The 16,349-nt window shown below is 34.3% G+C and overlaps 1 protein-coding gene and 2 long non-coding RNA genes across 6 annotated transcripts in view; all 3 read right to left on the minus strand.

The window, feature by feature from the left end:
• Positions 1-16,349, minus strand: part of LOC138402802 (uncharacterized) — a 498,790-nt gene that overhangs the window by 64,694 nt on the left and 417,747 nt on the right. The gene's annotated exons all lie outside the window — the stretch shown is intronic.
• The window catches only part of Syt7 (Synaptotagmin 7), a 429,808-nt gene continuing 413,900 nt past the window's right edge, over positions 442-16,349 (minus strand). For 2 of the 4 annotated variants that reach the window (XM_069501018.1, XM_069501017.1), the window contains 4 exons: positions 12,845-12,925; positions 12,215-12,383; positions 9,652-9,864; positions 442-8,054 (listed from right to left, as the gene is read on the minus strand). In XM_069501018.1, coding sequence (XP_069357119.1) covers positions 7,954-8,054; positions 9,652-9,864; positions 12,215-12,383; positions 12,845-12,925 — 564 coding nt within the window. In that variant the 3' untranslated portion in view covers positions 442-7,953. The remainder of the gene's footprint in view (positions 8,055-9,651; positions 9,865-12,214; positions 12,384-12,844; positions 12,926-16,349) is intronic. The other 2 variants (XM_034971820.2, XM_034971822.2) reach the window with 1 other exon arrangement.
• LOC138402758 (uncharacterized) lies at positions 14,565-16,224 on the minus strand. Its single transcript, XR_011237091.1, has 3 exons — positions 16,135-16,224; positions 15,074-15,210; positions 14,565-14,985 (listed from the first exon to the last, which is right to left on the minus strand). It is a non-coding gene; the product is annotated as an uncharacterized lncRNA (long non-coding RNA).

The raw sequence follows: 16,349 nt of genomic DNA on the forward strand, positions 1-16,349 counted from the left end.
ATGAGCAGGTAGGTACGGAACCATTTTTACGGTTCCGTACCCAAAGGGTAAAAACGGAGCCGTATTAATGTCACTCTACCTGTCGTGTGTCTGTGCTCGTGTCACAGGTCTCTAGGTCGTAGACGAAATGCCAATCGAATATTGAATTAGAAATTCAATTGAATTATTATTTTCTAGGAAGGCTGCCATACATAAAAAAAAAAAGATTCCGACGAATTGAGAACCTCCTCCTTTTTTTGAAGTCGGTTAAAAAGGAGCCAGATTTTTTTAACTTGGTTGGATATGAGTGGAATTTTACTGCAGTTTTAATCCACATGGTTAACTATTACCTAGTTATCTATTTTTTTTCATTTGGTTTGTTTTTCCACGGCAGTAGGTCCGTTACGTAATGGACAAGACCTATAGTACGTACTTAGAATGTTTACTTAGATTAAAATGCAATTTATTAACTCAATAATTTATTTGGGAATAATTAATCTCACAAGTATAATAAATACAGAATACAGTTATTCTCAACACTTCAAATACGTATTATATAAACATACATCTAATTATGTAAATAAAATAAAAAATAATTGAAAATAAATCGTGGATTATTCATTGTAACACGACAGAAACTATTTTTTTTCTTCAAACTACATTATAATTAACCATAGACAAGCCAATTTTATGGTAACAGTCTATAAATACATTTTTAACATTGTTTTTTTCTATACCTAAACACTGATCTCTTAACGTCATATGATATTAAATATTTTAAAACGTTAATTTTAACTATACGTTAAAATAATCAACTATATTGGTAAAATCACAATTCTCCTAATAATAACATTTATAATATTGCACAAATAGACACCGATCGCGATTACAAAGTTATATTATTAAGATATTTGAGCTGTCATTTTATCAACAAGCATTCAAAATGGCTGTCCGTGAAAGCGCGCGAAAACTGACAGTTCGTCACCATTTTTATTTAATTCCTCAGTCATTTGTGAACGTCTACAAAATGTTATATAACGCGTAAAATTTAACTCCTCACGCGCCATTTTAACTTTTTGTGCCAAAAGTACAATTTTAGTCCTTATTTTACAGGTGAACCGCACTTTTGACATTATAGTTGACCCATAGAGTTAAAATGGCGCGTGAGGAGTCATACATATTCAATTACAAATAATAATTTATTATGATGATGTTACTAAAGTTAAACAAAAAATATGTATATAGATTATGGCTTAGATGATATAGCCTATAGGTAATCCTTTATGGTATCTAAGGTCTTAAAGTTTATTTAATTAATTCGAGAAAAATATGCAATCTGTTTTTAATATTTCCCCTGAAAATATGTTCTCTAGATTGTGCCGCTACCTATCATGTATTGAAACGTAAAAAACTGATATGTTAATATTATATTGTACATCACAATGCTTAGGAATGTATGAATATTATATTTTAGGTCTAGCAGATGACTGACAAAAATCGGTCCGACAAATGTCGGTGAAAAAAGAACATTAAAAAATTTAGTAGGTAGGTAATTAGTTTACAATTTTGACGGAGGTACCTATGTCAAAGAACAGGATAGAACATAATCATAATGAGTGAACACCCGTGAATAAAAAATTGGTCACTTAATCGTCACCAACCAAAATTTGTTAGTGGCGGATACAAATTGGAGTCCGATTAAAAGCAGTCATCTGCGTTATGCCTAATGGAAAAAAGTCTCAACGAAACTGTCAATTTTGTCCCATCTATAGCAACTCGAGCATAATATCATATTTTATTCAAAATAATGGTAGAGGTAGTACACGGAAGATTGAAATGGTTTTAATAATGTTAAAAACGTTACGAGTACGAAAATAGCTCAAGGTTTTCAAACTTTGCGCGACGATTCATTAAAATATTCCTATTTTCTTATATACATTTATAGAATAATTCCTCTCATATTGACCTTTTTATTTTACTTATTACATTATATATATTTTTAATTTACTACCGAAGATATGCTTCAAATAATGAAGTGAAAACTTTTACTTTTACTTATACGATCATATTCATAGATTTTATGCATATTGAACGATTTGAGCGATTCAGATTAACGCAGTCAGAAAATAAATTAAAAACAACTTTTATAGTAGTGGACTATTTTGTTGCATCAAAAATCATTATAAAAAGCGGATTACACATTTATCCTAGTAATAATAACTATCTGTTATTATTTTCATGGCTGGACTATGGGTTTTAAGTGTAATAGCCAAACCTTTTTTAGATTAGCGTATTTTATGTTAGACTGCATGATTATAACTGATGATTCCCATCAAACATCATTTTATGGGATTATAGCACAGTTCACGATTATAGTCAACTAGCTTCTGCTCGCGGCTTCGCCCGCGTGGCCTACAGGAAACCAATGGCATTTTTTTTTAGCTGACACCTCAAGAAAAAACCTACTTTCCAAATTTCAAGTTAATAATATCAATAATTAAAACTATCCCATACAAACTTTCATCCTCTATTTTACCACCCTTATGGGTGAATTTTCCAAAAATCCTGAAACACATAATATTTCTTCATTTGTAACCGAAAACCGAAATACCAATTTTCATGCAAATAACTTGAAAAATGACCGACTTTCATACAAACTTCCATCCCCCATTTAACCCACTTAGGGGTGGAATTTCAAAAAATCCTTTCTTAGTGGATACTTACTCTTTACAAAGAATATACCCTCCAAATTTCATGTCTTTAGGACCAGCGGTTTAGGTTGTGCGTTGATATATATGTCAGTCAGTCAGTCAGTCAGTCAGTCAGGACTTTGAATTTTATATATATAGATAACAAACGTATCAATAAGGATGATGCCTAGGTCAAAAATAAATTATTTCTTGGTAATTATTAAATAGAGGCTGTTCCAAAATTCGCAAAATCTACATTCGCTGCTAGTTTTAAGGTTGCTAACCATTTTAATAGAATAGAGTATATTTTTATTCAAGTAAACTTTTACAAGTGCTTTTGAAAATTGCTAAATAGCTTACTATACCACTACACCACATTTAAATTATCGATTTAACTAAAATAGTACGCCAAATTAAGTCAAATATTTATGACGTCATATCTGTGTATTTCGTACAAGCTCCCATACTAAGCAAGTGTTTTGACGTTTCATAAAAAGTCGCTGATTTGACTAAGTAGTTTTGACATCATCCCTATTGTAAAAAAAAAAGAAATTGTGCTGTACCGAGACTCAAAAGAAGTTAACCTGAAATTTAGATTCTGTAACAGTATTTTGCTCTTTTCAAGTGATTATTAAGGCAATAAATCGCTCAATGCGTCCAATACCCACGACTAAGACTAAAAAGCGTTTGCGCACGTAGATAAAGGAAAAACCATTAAAATGCATAGCAAAAATAACGAAAAAAGCATTTCTTAAGTCCCACCAAATCTCCCATTCTATACTACACTCGCATCCAAAAATTTGGGAGTAAAAAAAATATATTTATTTTAGCACAGAGCTATGAATCATTTCAAGTAACCACAGAATCTATACACCGAGTCTGAGTCTTTCTTACAGACTAGAGTTTTATATTTTATAACTTTATCAAAGTTACCGTCATTAGTACAAACATGGTATTGATTGAACCGACACTGGTTTCAAAACTTTCAACGCTTATGAATTATTACAAATAATTCATATTAAGGTAAATCTACTTTTTATTCACTATGTAAAACTTCTCAACTAGTATCGGTGTAACCAATAATGGCTCAGATACTATATCTAAATCTCTATAATATTTTTTACGAGCTATTTTACATCTGTTGGCATTTTTTTCTAAAATCGGGTTCTGAAGCTCGGTCGAGGGGTAAGTAGAGGTTGTTCTAAATCCAATTTTACTAATTCAGTTTTTCAACTAAGTTACAAACTTTGTCCAGTCTAGAATCTATAACAACAAACTACTTGTATTTACTATGAACTATTCATCAACGTACATATTTTTTCAATATACATAGTATATATAAGTATTTATATATTTTCAGACCTTCCTCATTTGCATAAGGTTCAAAACCGCAATTTGATGGTTTTTAAGGTTTTTTAAAAATACAGCCCACAAATAGTTCACAGTTGTCATAAAATATTCTACATTCTCCTATAAAACCTTTATAAATGTATACAATATTGAAACGGGATCGCCAACATCAATTTGTCTAAGTACATCACGGAATGTAAGCTTCATAACATTATAACAACAAGCGTAAAATCTATTTTAATATAATTTACATTTAATGTATTTCAATAAAGTAAAAAAAAATGTAGTGTTTAACAACCAAAATGGCATACAGAAAAGAATGCACATCACGTTCCCTAGTTTCAATATCTTTTTCCAAAAAGTTTTGTTTTCAATTTGCAGTCCAATCGTTCGTGTATTTTTGACACAAAGTTATTGCGGTGGTGCACATTGGCAGTTCTTTAATAATGTATTATTTTAATTAGTCCCCATTACGCAATTTATTAAATTTAAGTATGTTTAGCATAAGTTTTTAAACCCTCTATAATTATAAGTTCCGTATAAAATACAATAATATTAATAAATATTATGTTAATTAATTTAAAGAATCGAAACAATTTAACAAAGATGACTGGCTAATGAAATGTTAACAATTACGATAAAAAAATCATCTACTCATTTTTGTGCGATACGATACGACCATTTATCATTATATTTACTACAATTTAACAGTTATATTATTATTAATAAATAAAATAAATCTAACCACTTATTCAAAACCTTAACATCAAATTTTTCAACCCTTACATTTAAACGTCAATTATTTTTGTAGAAAGAGCATTTAGCACAGGTAGGTATTTTAGATTTATATCATACTTTGTATTAAATAAATTGAAGGATAATAATATATAGGTATATTTAAAGATAAGTCAAATGGCAAAGATCGTTGGGTAGATATAATTTACAAGATATTAATAATAATTATTTTTTAATAATGAATTTAAAAGTTATTATTTCAATATTATTATACATCTAACTTAATTTGAATACCTACCTAGATTGTAATCGGTCCAAAAATACTGTTTTCTGGTGAGTAATGTAAAAAATACTAACTAAATATTACTGGTTTTATTTGTAATATTAACAAATAATAATAATTACTATAAACTAGAGGTAGGTTTACGAAATGCAAACCCGTTGAAGAAAATTAGTTCTGATTTTATATGACCAGGCGTATATTTTGTCAACTTAGTAGGTACCCATGTTTTACTTAAACTGAATATAAACTAATTCTCGTATTTTGATCAAACAAAACATTTATATGGTTTCTATATATCAACGGTATAAATTATAATTTATACTGTTAATTTGTAATGTACTTCGCAAACGTTTTCTTTGAAAAAATATTGAAATAACTTTATAAACTTAATTTAGTATAAATTGAATTAAATTTTTTAAATTTAGAAAGAGCGCCATAGACCATGAAAATTTGAGACATCGATATCATTATGTAATAAATGGCTAAGTAAAAAATGTATAAGTTTGTGATTCGACTAAGCTTTGAAGTATTTAAAAACCATCCAAGTGCGAGCCGGACGCTTACACCAAGGGTCCCGTACCACCACACAATATAAATTCTTCTAGTAAATAACAATATAGATGCCAGAGCAACATTAAGGCGACAAAATACAAGGCGCTAAAATGGTAGCGCCTAGCAAACAATTCAGCACCCTCTAAATACGGAACCCTAGTTTATCCTATTATTAACTATTATTTTACTGAAATATGTTTTACAAAATTTGGTTCTTGAAACTTGTACCTATCTATTGCCGTTTTTAAGATAGACCTGAAACAACGTTGAAAGTTTTTAGTTTTTCGAGGATTCTTTTATGGGGATGTCTTTTGGGTCAATTAGTTATTGATTTTTTTTATTTGCTGCGATAAGCCATACATATTCTGCAAAAACTTCAACTGGCTATCTTTTACCGTTTAAGGTATAGACCCTATGCCCTATGATAGGCAGATGGATAGACAAACAGATAGACGGCGGAGGGCTTAGCTTGTGGCTTAAAAAGTTAAGTACGGAACTATAATAATTAATAACCATGACTATTAAAAACTAATGAACCATTTTTAATATCATATTTACTCCATACCATATTACAATTTTTTATTATTTACATTATTAATTACTGGAACAATAAAATAATCCGAAGCTGGAAAGAGTTTTAACTTTGAGAACCGTTGAATTAAAGTTTATAATATTAATTATGAAAAGGGTTATTGCGCTACTCGCGATTTGATAGGAAGTTTTGGATCGCATGTTTTTTTTAAAATTGAACGTTTTTAAAATTCTGATACAAGTTAGCCCTTGACTGCAATCTCATCTGGTGGTAAGTGACGATGCAATCTAAGATGGATGCGGGCTAACCTGGAAGGGGTATGGCTGTTTTTAATAAAACCATGCCCCTTTGGTTTCTACACGGCATCGTACCGGAACGCTAAATTGTTTGACGGCACGGCATTGCCGGTAGGGTGGTAACTAGCCACGGCCAAAGCCTCCCACCAGACAGATTGTTACGTCTTTTCAAGTTCCAACGTTCTCTGCTTTCAAGTTTTTTTTTAAAGACATCAAAATGTTTGTCTATTTGATCTAAATAGAATTAATTATTAGTTAAGTTACATTAGTTATAATAATATTACGATGCATAAAATAAAAGTTAAGCCATTTATTATTTCGTGATATCGACGAAGAGATTCAATTTTTGTCATTTTATTTTTTAAACCGCTCAGTCTTATGACGTTTTGTAATTATTTGTAAAGGGCCCTTTACATTAATACTATAGACAAGACAGATCTGAGTTTAGGTTTCTTAAAATCAATTTTCGAAAGTCGAGGTCTTTTATAGCTAGATATCCGAAACATAATTTATATTAATTATTTTATGTAAGACTACTTACGTAATTAATTTTTAAATAATGCCGTCTCTTAAATTCTAAGTTCCATGTTATTTAAAATTTCCATTACACAAGGATTTAATAAAAAAAGTTACAAGTATTTTTATAATTCGAAGCCTCAATAGCTCAACCGGTAAAGTGGACTGAAAACCGAAAGGTCGACGGTTCAAACCCCGCCCGTTGCACTATTGTCGTGCCTACTCCTAGCACAAGCTTTACGCTTAGTTGGAGAGGAAAACGGAATATTAGTCATTTAACATGGCTAATATTGTTTAAAAAATAAAAATTAAAACACTTTACTAATTAGTCTGTATCAATACTTACTATCCTAATATGTAATAAATCATTCTATAATGCGTACAAAATTAGTTCTCAGTCGCCAATTTAACTTTATGTGTCAACTATCACGTCAAAATTACGATTTTAGTCCTTACTAGATGATTCACTTCAATTTTCCGGGATAAAAAGTTGCCTATGTCCTTTCCCGAGGTGTAAGCTATCTCTGTACCAAATTTCGTCAAAATCGGTTGAACGGTTGAGCCGTGAAAAGCTAGCAGACAGACTGACAGACACACTTTCACATTTATAATTTTAAGTATGGAAGTATGGATTTTAAAGGTGAACTACTTTGACATGACAGTTGACACATAGAGTCAAAATGGCTAAGTAAATAATAAAATACTTACTTAATAAATAAAGAACTGTTTAGTATTTTATTGATGTTGACAGAACTAAAGAGTCTCGTCCTTATCAATAGAGACCTGTACGGAGCCCTAGCATCATAGTTTGATAGCTACGGTGTGACGATCGCAATCACCTTTTTGACTGAATCACTTGAAGCCCACAAATATTTTTGTTGGGAATCACCCATCTAGTGTGGAATACGTAGAGGTCGTTGGTCAGAAAGAAATTAACAAGCTGTTATACATCCATCTCTGTCTTGTTTATAGTGTTATCCCTATCTATCGTAGAACTGAATGCATGGATACGTTGGCCCTCTACTCTGGTTTGAGGCGGTGCCACTGCACTATGGTCTGCCGTGGCTTGGTGATCATGTCTTGCCAGTGTTTCGTTTCTGTTGCTCCCGAGCCGTTTTTACCTATAAAAAGAAAAAAAAGGTTGAGAACTCCTGTCAATTACACATCATGGTCATCATCACCACCTCAGAATGGGAAGGGTTTAGATTTGACACCGCTGACCAACTGTGGATTGGCAGATTTGAGAATATTATGAAGAACTCTCAGGCATGCAGGGTTTCCTCACGACGTTTTTCTTCACCGTAACAGTAAAAGAGATACTTACCTATATATACTTACCTATACCTGCTTGAAATCTAAATATATAAAAGGAAAAGGTGACTGACTGACTGACTGATCTATCAACGCACAGCTCAAACTACTGGATGGATCGGGCTGAAATTTGGCATACAGATAACTATTATGACGTAAGTATCCGCTAAGAAAGGATTTTTGAAAATTCAACCCCTAAAGGGTTGAAAAAGGGATTTGAAATTTGTGTAGTCCACGCGGATGAAGTCGCGAGCATAAGCTAGTCCATAATAAATATAAATTCTAAAAAATGAGATGCGTGCCCGGAATCGAACTCCGGGCCTCCCAATTAGGAGTTCGAAATCTTTAACTACGAGGATGTGACCGCTCGAGTATAAATAGGTTCATAGGTATTTATTAAAAAGGTTAATAACATTTTACAAAATATGATTGTATTCTGAAACTTCTGATAATTATTTAGCTGCTTGTTGAGGATTCAGTAGTCATTTGAAAACCGATTTCAGAGTACAAAATTGAACACGGATTTCAAAGTGTATTTGAACACGGGTTTTTACTTTTATACTGTACTTGAACACTGCACTCATAGTTGTCCAATCTTCTGAACTAAAGTAAAGTCTAAAGTAAGCAACATACCAGTCAAGTATTTTCTCATCGACTAGTTTAATATGCCAATATTGTTGATGTCCATAACCTGCACATCAAGAGAACACTCCTAGATTTGCACCCTCGAGGCGTTGGATGAGAATGAATCGTCAAACATAGGATGCAGAGTGTACTTGAACAGAGGTTTCAGAGTGAAATTGAATACAGATTTGCCACTTCAATATTACACCAATTCTATTCCAACCATCCTAAGGCAGTGCTAAGTTAAACCTGACCAGCCAATAGTATTCTCCCAATCAGCTCGTTCCTGCCAATATTGTCGAAGTCCATAACCTGCACGTCTAGGGAGCACTCCCAGATCTTCTCCCACGGGACGTTGAATGAGAATGAACCGTTGAATATATTATGATTCAGAGTGTACTTGAACACGAGTTTCAGAGCGCAAATGAATATGAATTTCGGAGTCTACTTTTATCACGACTTTTAGAGTGTAGTTTGATTTCCTCTTAATTTTCCCAGCGTCCTAAAACCAGACTAAAGTAAGAAACTTACCAGCCAAAAGTATTCTCCCAATCAGCTCGTTCTTGCCAATATTGTCGAAGTCCATAACCTGCACGTCTAGGGAGCACTCCCGGATCTTCTCCCACGGGACGTTGAATGAGAATGAATCGTTGAACATAGGATTCAGAGTGTACTTGAACACGGGTTTCAGAGTGCATTTGAATACGGATTTTGGAGTGTACTTGGACACTGCACTCTACATTTTCCAAACGTCGTAAAACCAATTTAAAGTAAGAAACTTACCAGCCAAAAGTATTCTCCCAATCAGCTCGTTTCTGCCAATATTGTCGAAGTCCATAACCTGCACGTCTAGGGAGCACTCCCGGATCTTCTCCCACGGGACGTTGAATGAGAATGAGTCGTTGAACACAGGATTCAGAGTACATTTGAATACAGCCGTCTTGCGCTTCTCTATGCGTTTATCACCGAACTGAAGCCATACTTTAACGTATGGATCTGGAAATTAAAAATAATAATTTGATCATTAAGGAAGTACATATAATATTTTGTAAATCATCAAGAAAATCATCGTCAGAAAACCTGCATGCCTGAGAGTTCTCCATAATGTTCTCAAAGGTGTGTGAAGTCTGCCAATCCGCACTTGGCCAGCGTGGCGGACTATGGCCTAAGCCTAAGCTTCTGAGACACCTGGGCTCAGTAACGGGCCGGCGATGGGTTATTGGCTGCGATTTTACGTGATAAGTTAATAGGCGCCTGTGACTTTTTACGTAACAAAAGCGTTCATCAAAGTTAGCATCTGTGTGTGTGTTATTTGCGTTTGCGTAAAAAATTAATATTAAGTAGGTATGTAAGTAAATCAAACTCAAATCCAAAACATTTTTGAAGAAAGTGTTTTGGGTTTGAACGAAACTATATATATGTATATTTTTCTGTAATACAACAGCGAAATACCATTCAGGCACTGATTAATCACTGAATTTCAGGAATTAACTTAAGGAAGCCTACAACTTGAACAGCAGCAGTAGCGTGGCAACCGCTAGTCTTTACAGAGAGAGAGAGAGAGAGAGAGAGAGAGAGAGAGCCAGCGTGTGCCAGAACTTTTTTATTTTATAAAAGTTGAACGTTTAATAAATAATTGTTAAAGTTAAATTAAAAACGACGGCAGGCAGGAACGACACTAAAGCGTCTGGCAATGCATGACGTGATTTCTAATACTATTACCGAAGAAAATATTAAAAAATAGACCTTTATTACCTGTAATCTTCCATATCATGGTCATGATGATCCAAACTTCCCTGATCGTTCTTTCCTGAGTTGGGGACAATAATACCCAGAGAAACTTTCAGCTTATATAAAATAACGAAGGTCTGGCACGCGCTGGCTCTTAGTCCATTAGATAAAGTTGTTTAGAACAACTTAATGACTGGCGGAAACCTCAAGGTTATCGTTTTTAATTTCGAAAAAGTAAACTCTTTTCGCTAGGAAACTCTGCCGCCGGGTTCGCTTGATTAAATTTTATGAAAAACAGTTTAATTAATTTGATAAATTTGCTTTAGTGAACGTTGCTTTTAATTAAAAAGAACAGAGCTTTTAGACTGTATAAGTTTCGTCTAAGTGTATTCGCCATTGTGACTTTCTCTACTTGAATGTAGCAATGTATTTTTTATTTTTTATATATTATGTACCTATGGTAATATAAAAAATATAAAAATAAAAATCATGTTTTTTTTAAAATTATTCTCTTTAATAATGAATTCTAGCCCCATAAACTAGGTAGGTACCACTATCTAAAAAATCACATCATTTTAATAATACAGTCCAAGACCCTATTATGCTTCTTGCACTGTCTAAAAGTGTCATAAAACACCCTATTAACAACTCCAAAGCTGAAACTTTAAAGCTGCGAAGTGGAAACAGAATTTAAATCCCTAACTCTTTCCCTTAACGATCATTAATTTTGAAAAACGTCAAATGATCCAGTAGCAAAATGGGACTCAGTTAATTGGCTACATTTGAGATAGTATCTTGATTTATCACGCTTGGTTTAGGGTAGCCATATCTTCTGGGGGCAATGAAAAGTGTCTCATAGCTGATAATAGGACTAAGTAAGATCCAAGGCAATACGCAGGATGCTGTACCTACCAATTTTTAGGGTTTCGTACCCACAAAGATAAAAGGAACCCTTACAGGATCACTTCGTTGTCTGTCTGTCCGTCTGTCGTTCTGTCCGTCTTTCTGTCGTGTCTGTCAAGTAAACCTATAGGGTACTTCCCGTTGACCTAGAATCATGAAATTTGGCAGATAGGTAGGTCTAATAATACAAGTACCTAAAGGAATAAATCCGAAAACCGTGCATTAGTGGATACATCACAAAAAAACAATTAAAATGTGTTCATGAACAAATAAGTAGTATTTTCAATTTTAAAAGTAAGATACTGTAGGGTATCATATGAAATGATTTTACTTGTACATTCTAAAACAGATTTTTATTTATTTTTTATGCATGGTAATAGTTTTTGATTTATTGTGCAAAATGACGAAAAGAAACCCGTGTACGGAATCCACGGTGCGCGAGTCTGACTCGCACTTGGCTAGAGTTTTCCGTTAGGAAAATCCATTATGGATACCACCGGTCACGGGGTAGCATAGTGGTTATGTCGGACTGCTACCGACTAAAAACCTCATGAAGTTTCATCCCATCGCTGACGACGGAGCACAAGGGACCGACAACTCCTCGTTACTCCGCCAGCGGGTGGCCGCTGAAGCACACAGAGAGAGGTTATAGACACCTGCCTATGTCTAACAGTGAACGTCCATCGGTTGAGGTGACAATAACGTTACGTACCTGATTTCCCATTGATATCCTTCGCCTTGAGGTTCCTCGCCTTGAGCAGGGTGAGGGTCAGCACGCTGTTGCTAGGGTGGTAGCAGAGGGAGGTCAGCAGCTCGCCGCATTTGTCCTTCGCGGGAGGTTTGAGCGCCTTCCAGAAAGATGGCTTCTCACTGAGGTCCACCTGAAATTTATAAAATTTTTTAGGGTTCCGTACCTCAAAAGAAAGAAACGGAACCCTTATAGGATCACTTTGTTGTCTGTCTGTCTGTCTGTCAAGAAACCTACAGGGTACCTACTTCCCGTTGACCTAGAATCATGGGTAGGTAGGTAGGTCTTATAGCAGACATTAGGGGAAAATGTGAAAACCGTGAATTTGTGAAAACCGTGAAATTAAAATGTGTTCACGAACACGATCCCAGGAGATGCGGGTTCGATTCCTGCCGGTTCGCAATTTTCGATATGTATTTAAAATTATTTAAAAAAATAATTATTGAAATCGGAGTTAGGAGTAACATCGCAAAAAAAAACGCGTCGAATTGAGAACATCCATTTTTAGAGTCGGTTAAAAATCGCTTTTAGCAATTTTTAACCGACTTCAAAAATGGAGGTTGGCCTCAAGATGTAATAACTGAAATCTTCTACCTGACATAGAGGGAGAAACACTTCTCCAATGGAGTCGTCTCTTGAGAAGCGATCATAGTCGAACACGTGGAGGTGTAATACCTGGAAACGACATAAGCACATGGGGGTTATTCAAGGGGCGGACCAACAAATTACTGAAAGGCCGGCAACGCATTGGTTCCTCTGTTACTGCAAATGTTCATGGGCAGCGGTAATCACTTAACATCACCTGCTCGTTTGCTCGCCATTTTTATTAAAAATCTTTCATATCTATTTTAAATAATATAAAAATATAAGTAATTAAATAATATAAATAAATAAAAAATATATAAAAATAAATTTATCATACTTTGCTGTGCTTTGGTAGACGTTAGAGTCAAACGATGAGTTGTTTGAAACAAATTCAAAAATTTAAGTGGAGATTAAACAAGTTTAATCATGAGACTCCAAACTCTTATGATTCAAATATTAGTTTAATCTCCACTTAAATTTGAATTTGTTTCGAACAACTCAAGATAAGCTCCGTAAGTCAGTGTTGGTTTCAATATTATATCTATTGAAATGCCTTTTGCGCCGTAATAAACGATAAATCAAAATTTAAGGTGACGCTGGATGCACGTCCGAACTGCTCGGCCCACGTGGGTAACCTGTATGCTATTTCACCTAACATTGTGATAGAAAGAGATAGACTCAGTGATGAGCAGTGTAGCGAGTGCATGCGCTCACACTAGCGTCCGGATATATTGATGATGGCACACAGATAGTTGGACAGATGTCACCGATGAATTTTTGTAAATATATGATTTATGAAGGAACTACTTATTTCAATTATTATTGTATAAGATTTTATGGAAGAGCGGGGTCGCCTGCCACGAGTACTCGTAGCAATACTAAAACAGTTACTGGGATGGTCCCAATTACTACGCACTATGTGAAATTGTTTTACCTACTGAAATAAATATTTTTTAATTTTTTTTTGAATGATAATGATTACCTAGTTATCTTTTGATGAATACTATAAAATCTCACTTACATACATACCTATTAGGTAACTACTGCCTCAGCGTGTATAAACAACTCGTATATATTATAGAAATCCATACTTCTATGAAGTGTCTGTCTGTAATTTCGAAATAACTACCGCAAGCTCATAATATTGTTATTTGAACTGTACCATAACAGCTGAATCAAACGTTTTTAAAAACTGTCTGTCTGTCTGTCTGTTTGAACGGGCTAATCTTCGGAACGGCAGAACCTATTTTGACGGGACTTTTACAGACAAGTAGAGGATTAACAAAGGATACTTTTTTAACCGAGTTTTAAAAAAGGAGTTGTGTTTTTCTACCTATGTACACAGAAATCTCCGAGATTTCTGAACCGATTTGGGTATTTTTTTTAATTGATAAAGAAACTTTGCAACATTGTCCTATATAAAATGTCATTTTATATAGGACACACAGGATTTCAACTCCTCAATCCTGATGCTGGAGGGGACATGACCACCAAAACTTATGGGATTTTGAAACTGTCGGTTATAAATTGATATTGGAGGTAGGTACCTATATCTACCAAGTAAAGACTTTATCATTGAACTCGAAGACCCACTTCTCGACCCTGATGCTGTACCTAAGGAATTGCATTGCTAAATCGTGGTGATCCCACGGAATTTTAAATGAATCATCGCCCACGCCCGTTCGGTACCCTCATTCCGCACATTGTTTTGATTAGTCAGTCCACCAATCACAACAAAGCATTCTCCCCTGTCCCCCCGCCAACATTTTACGATTTTGTTTTCATGTAAAACCTTGTATATGCGTACTCTAGGAGTTGAATTCTCTGTGCTGGCGGATTACCTATTAGGAACACATGATTACACATTCGTTTGTCTGTGAAAATAACTTTTGTTGCCTACACTTATCTATTAGTAGCGACTAAAAACTATATATACTATCTACTTGTACAAAACAAAACAAAAGTCAAAATAAATTCCACTTTGATCTCAAAAATGAAAATTTTATTTTTATAAGTAGGAAGTAGGTACAATTCAATTTCCCTCTAAAAGCCCACTACACACATAAACACAATATGTATAATTTTCTGTTTCAACAGTCACATTAGATGTATCATTCGACGCAGAACTATTGAAGCTCTCCATTTCATTTCTGGAATTAATAAACATACAATCAACATAATTATATTGTGAGTATTATCTATATAGAATGTATGCAAAAACATAGCATAACAACTTACAAGTATGGTATGGTAGACCTTTCAATATTTAGTACAGAATTGAATGTTGCAGCATCATGTTGGATTTCAGTGGTACGTATATTGGGCACATTCATTTTATTTTCCTTGTTTTCTTCTAAAAGGAATGTCTTGAGTCACTAAAATACAACATAATTCAGCATTGACAAATCTGACAACAAATAGTAAATCTCTATATTATATAAAAATGAATCGCTGAATGTGTTGCTGATCGCAAATCTCGAGAACAGCTGCACCGATTTCGCTAATTATTTTTGATAATATTCCTTGAAGTACGGGGATGGTTCTTATGGAGAGAATTTTTTTTAAAAAGTCCTGAAAAAGAATCGACTGTAGGCGGTGCGAAGTTCGTCGGGGCAGCTAGTAACATAATAATTATATTATCCTAATCCTAATCTAAATATATAAAAGAAAAAGGTGACTGACTGACTGACTGACTGACTGACTGACTGATCTATCAACGCACAGCTCAAAATACTGGACGGATCGTGCTGAAATTTGGCATGCAGATAGCTATTATGACGCAGGCATCCACTAAGAAGGGATTTTTGAAAATTCAACTCTGGAGGGGGTGAAATAGGGGTTCGAAATTTTGTGTAGCCCACGCGGACGAAGTCGCGAGCATAAGCTAGTCTATAATATAAAAATGAATCACTAAATGTCATCGCAAATCTCGAGAACAGCTGAACCGATTTCGCTAATTCTTTTTTTAAATTAGGTATTCCTTGAAGTACGAGGATGGTTCTTACCGAGAGAAAAATTTAAAAAATTTGAGTCGACTGTTAGGCCGTAGGCGGAACGAAGTTCGCCAGGGCAGCTAGTGGAATTATAAATGTGAAAGTGTAGATGTTTGGATGTTTGTTACTCAATCACGCAAAAAGGCTGAACGGATTTGAATGAAATTTAGAATTCTTAACTGGATTAACACATAGGCTACTTTTTATCCCGGAAAATCAAAGAGTTCCCGCGGGATTTTGAAAAATGTGAAATCCCACGCGGACGAAGTCGCGGGCATTAGCTAGTATCTAATAATATCAACTTACAAACACAGTGTCAAATTTTCAGAAGCTGGCTCTAAATGGTACGGTGTGATAGCATCATAATCTAATTCAATTCGATTTTTTGCTTTGTCGTTTCCTTGTCAAAGAAAATCCTGTGATCCACTAAAATAGAAGTATATATATAAGTATTATTAAAAATAAATAAATGTCATCATCAAATTCACCATCCTGGAGAACCTTGAAAACGACACTCGCGA

The sequence above is a fragment of the Maniola hyperantus genome, chromosome 9, assembly GCF_902806685.2.
Source record: "Maniola hyperantus chromosome 9, iAphHyp1.2, whole genome shotgun sequence".
In the NCBI taxonomy this organism is placed as follows: Eukaryota; Metazoa; Arthropoda; class Insecta; order Lepidoptera; family Nymphalidae; genus Maniola; species Maniola hyperantus.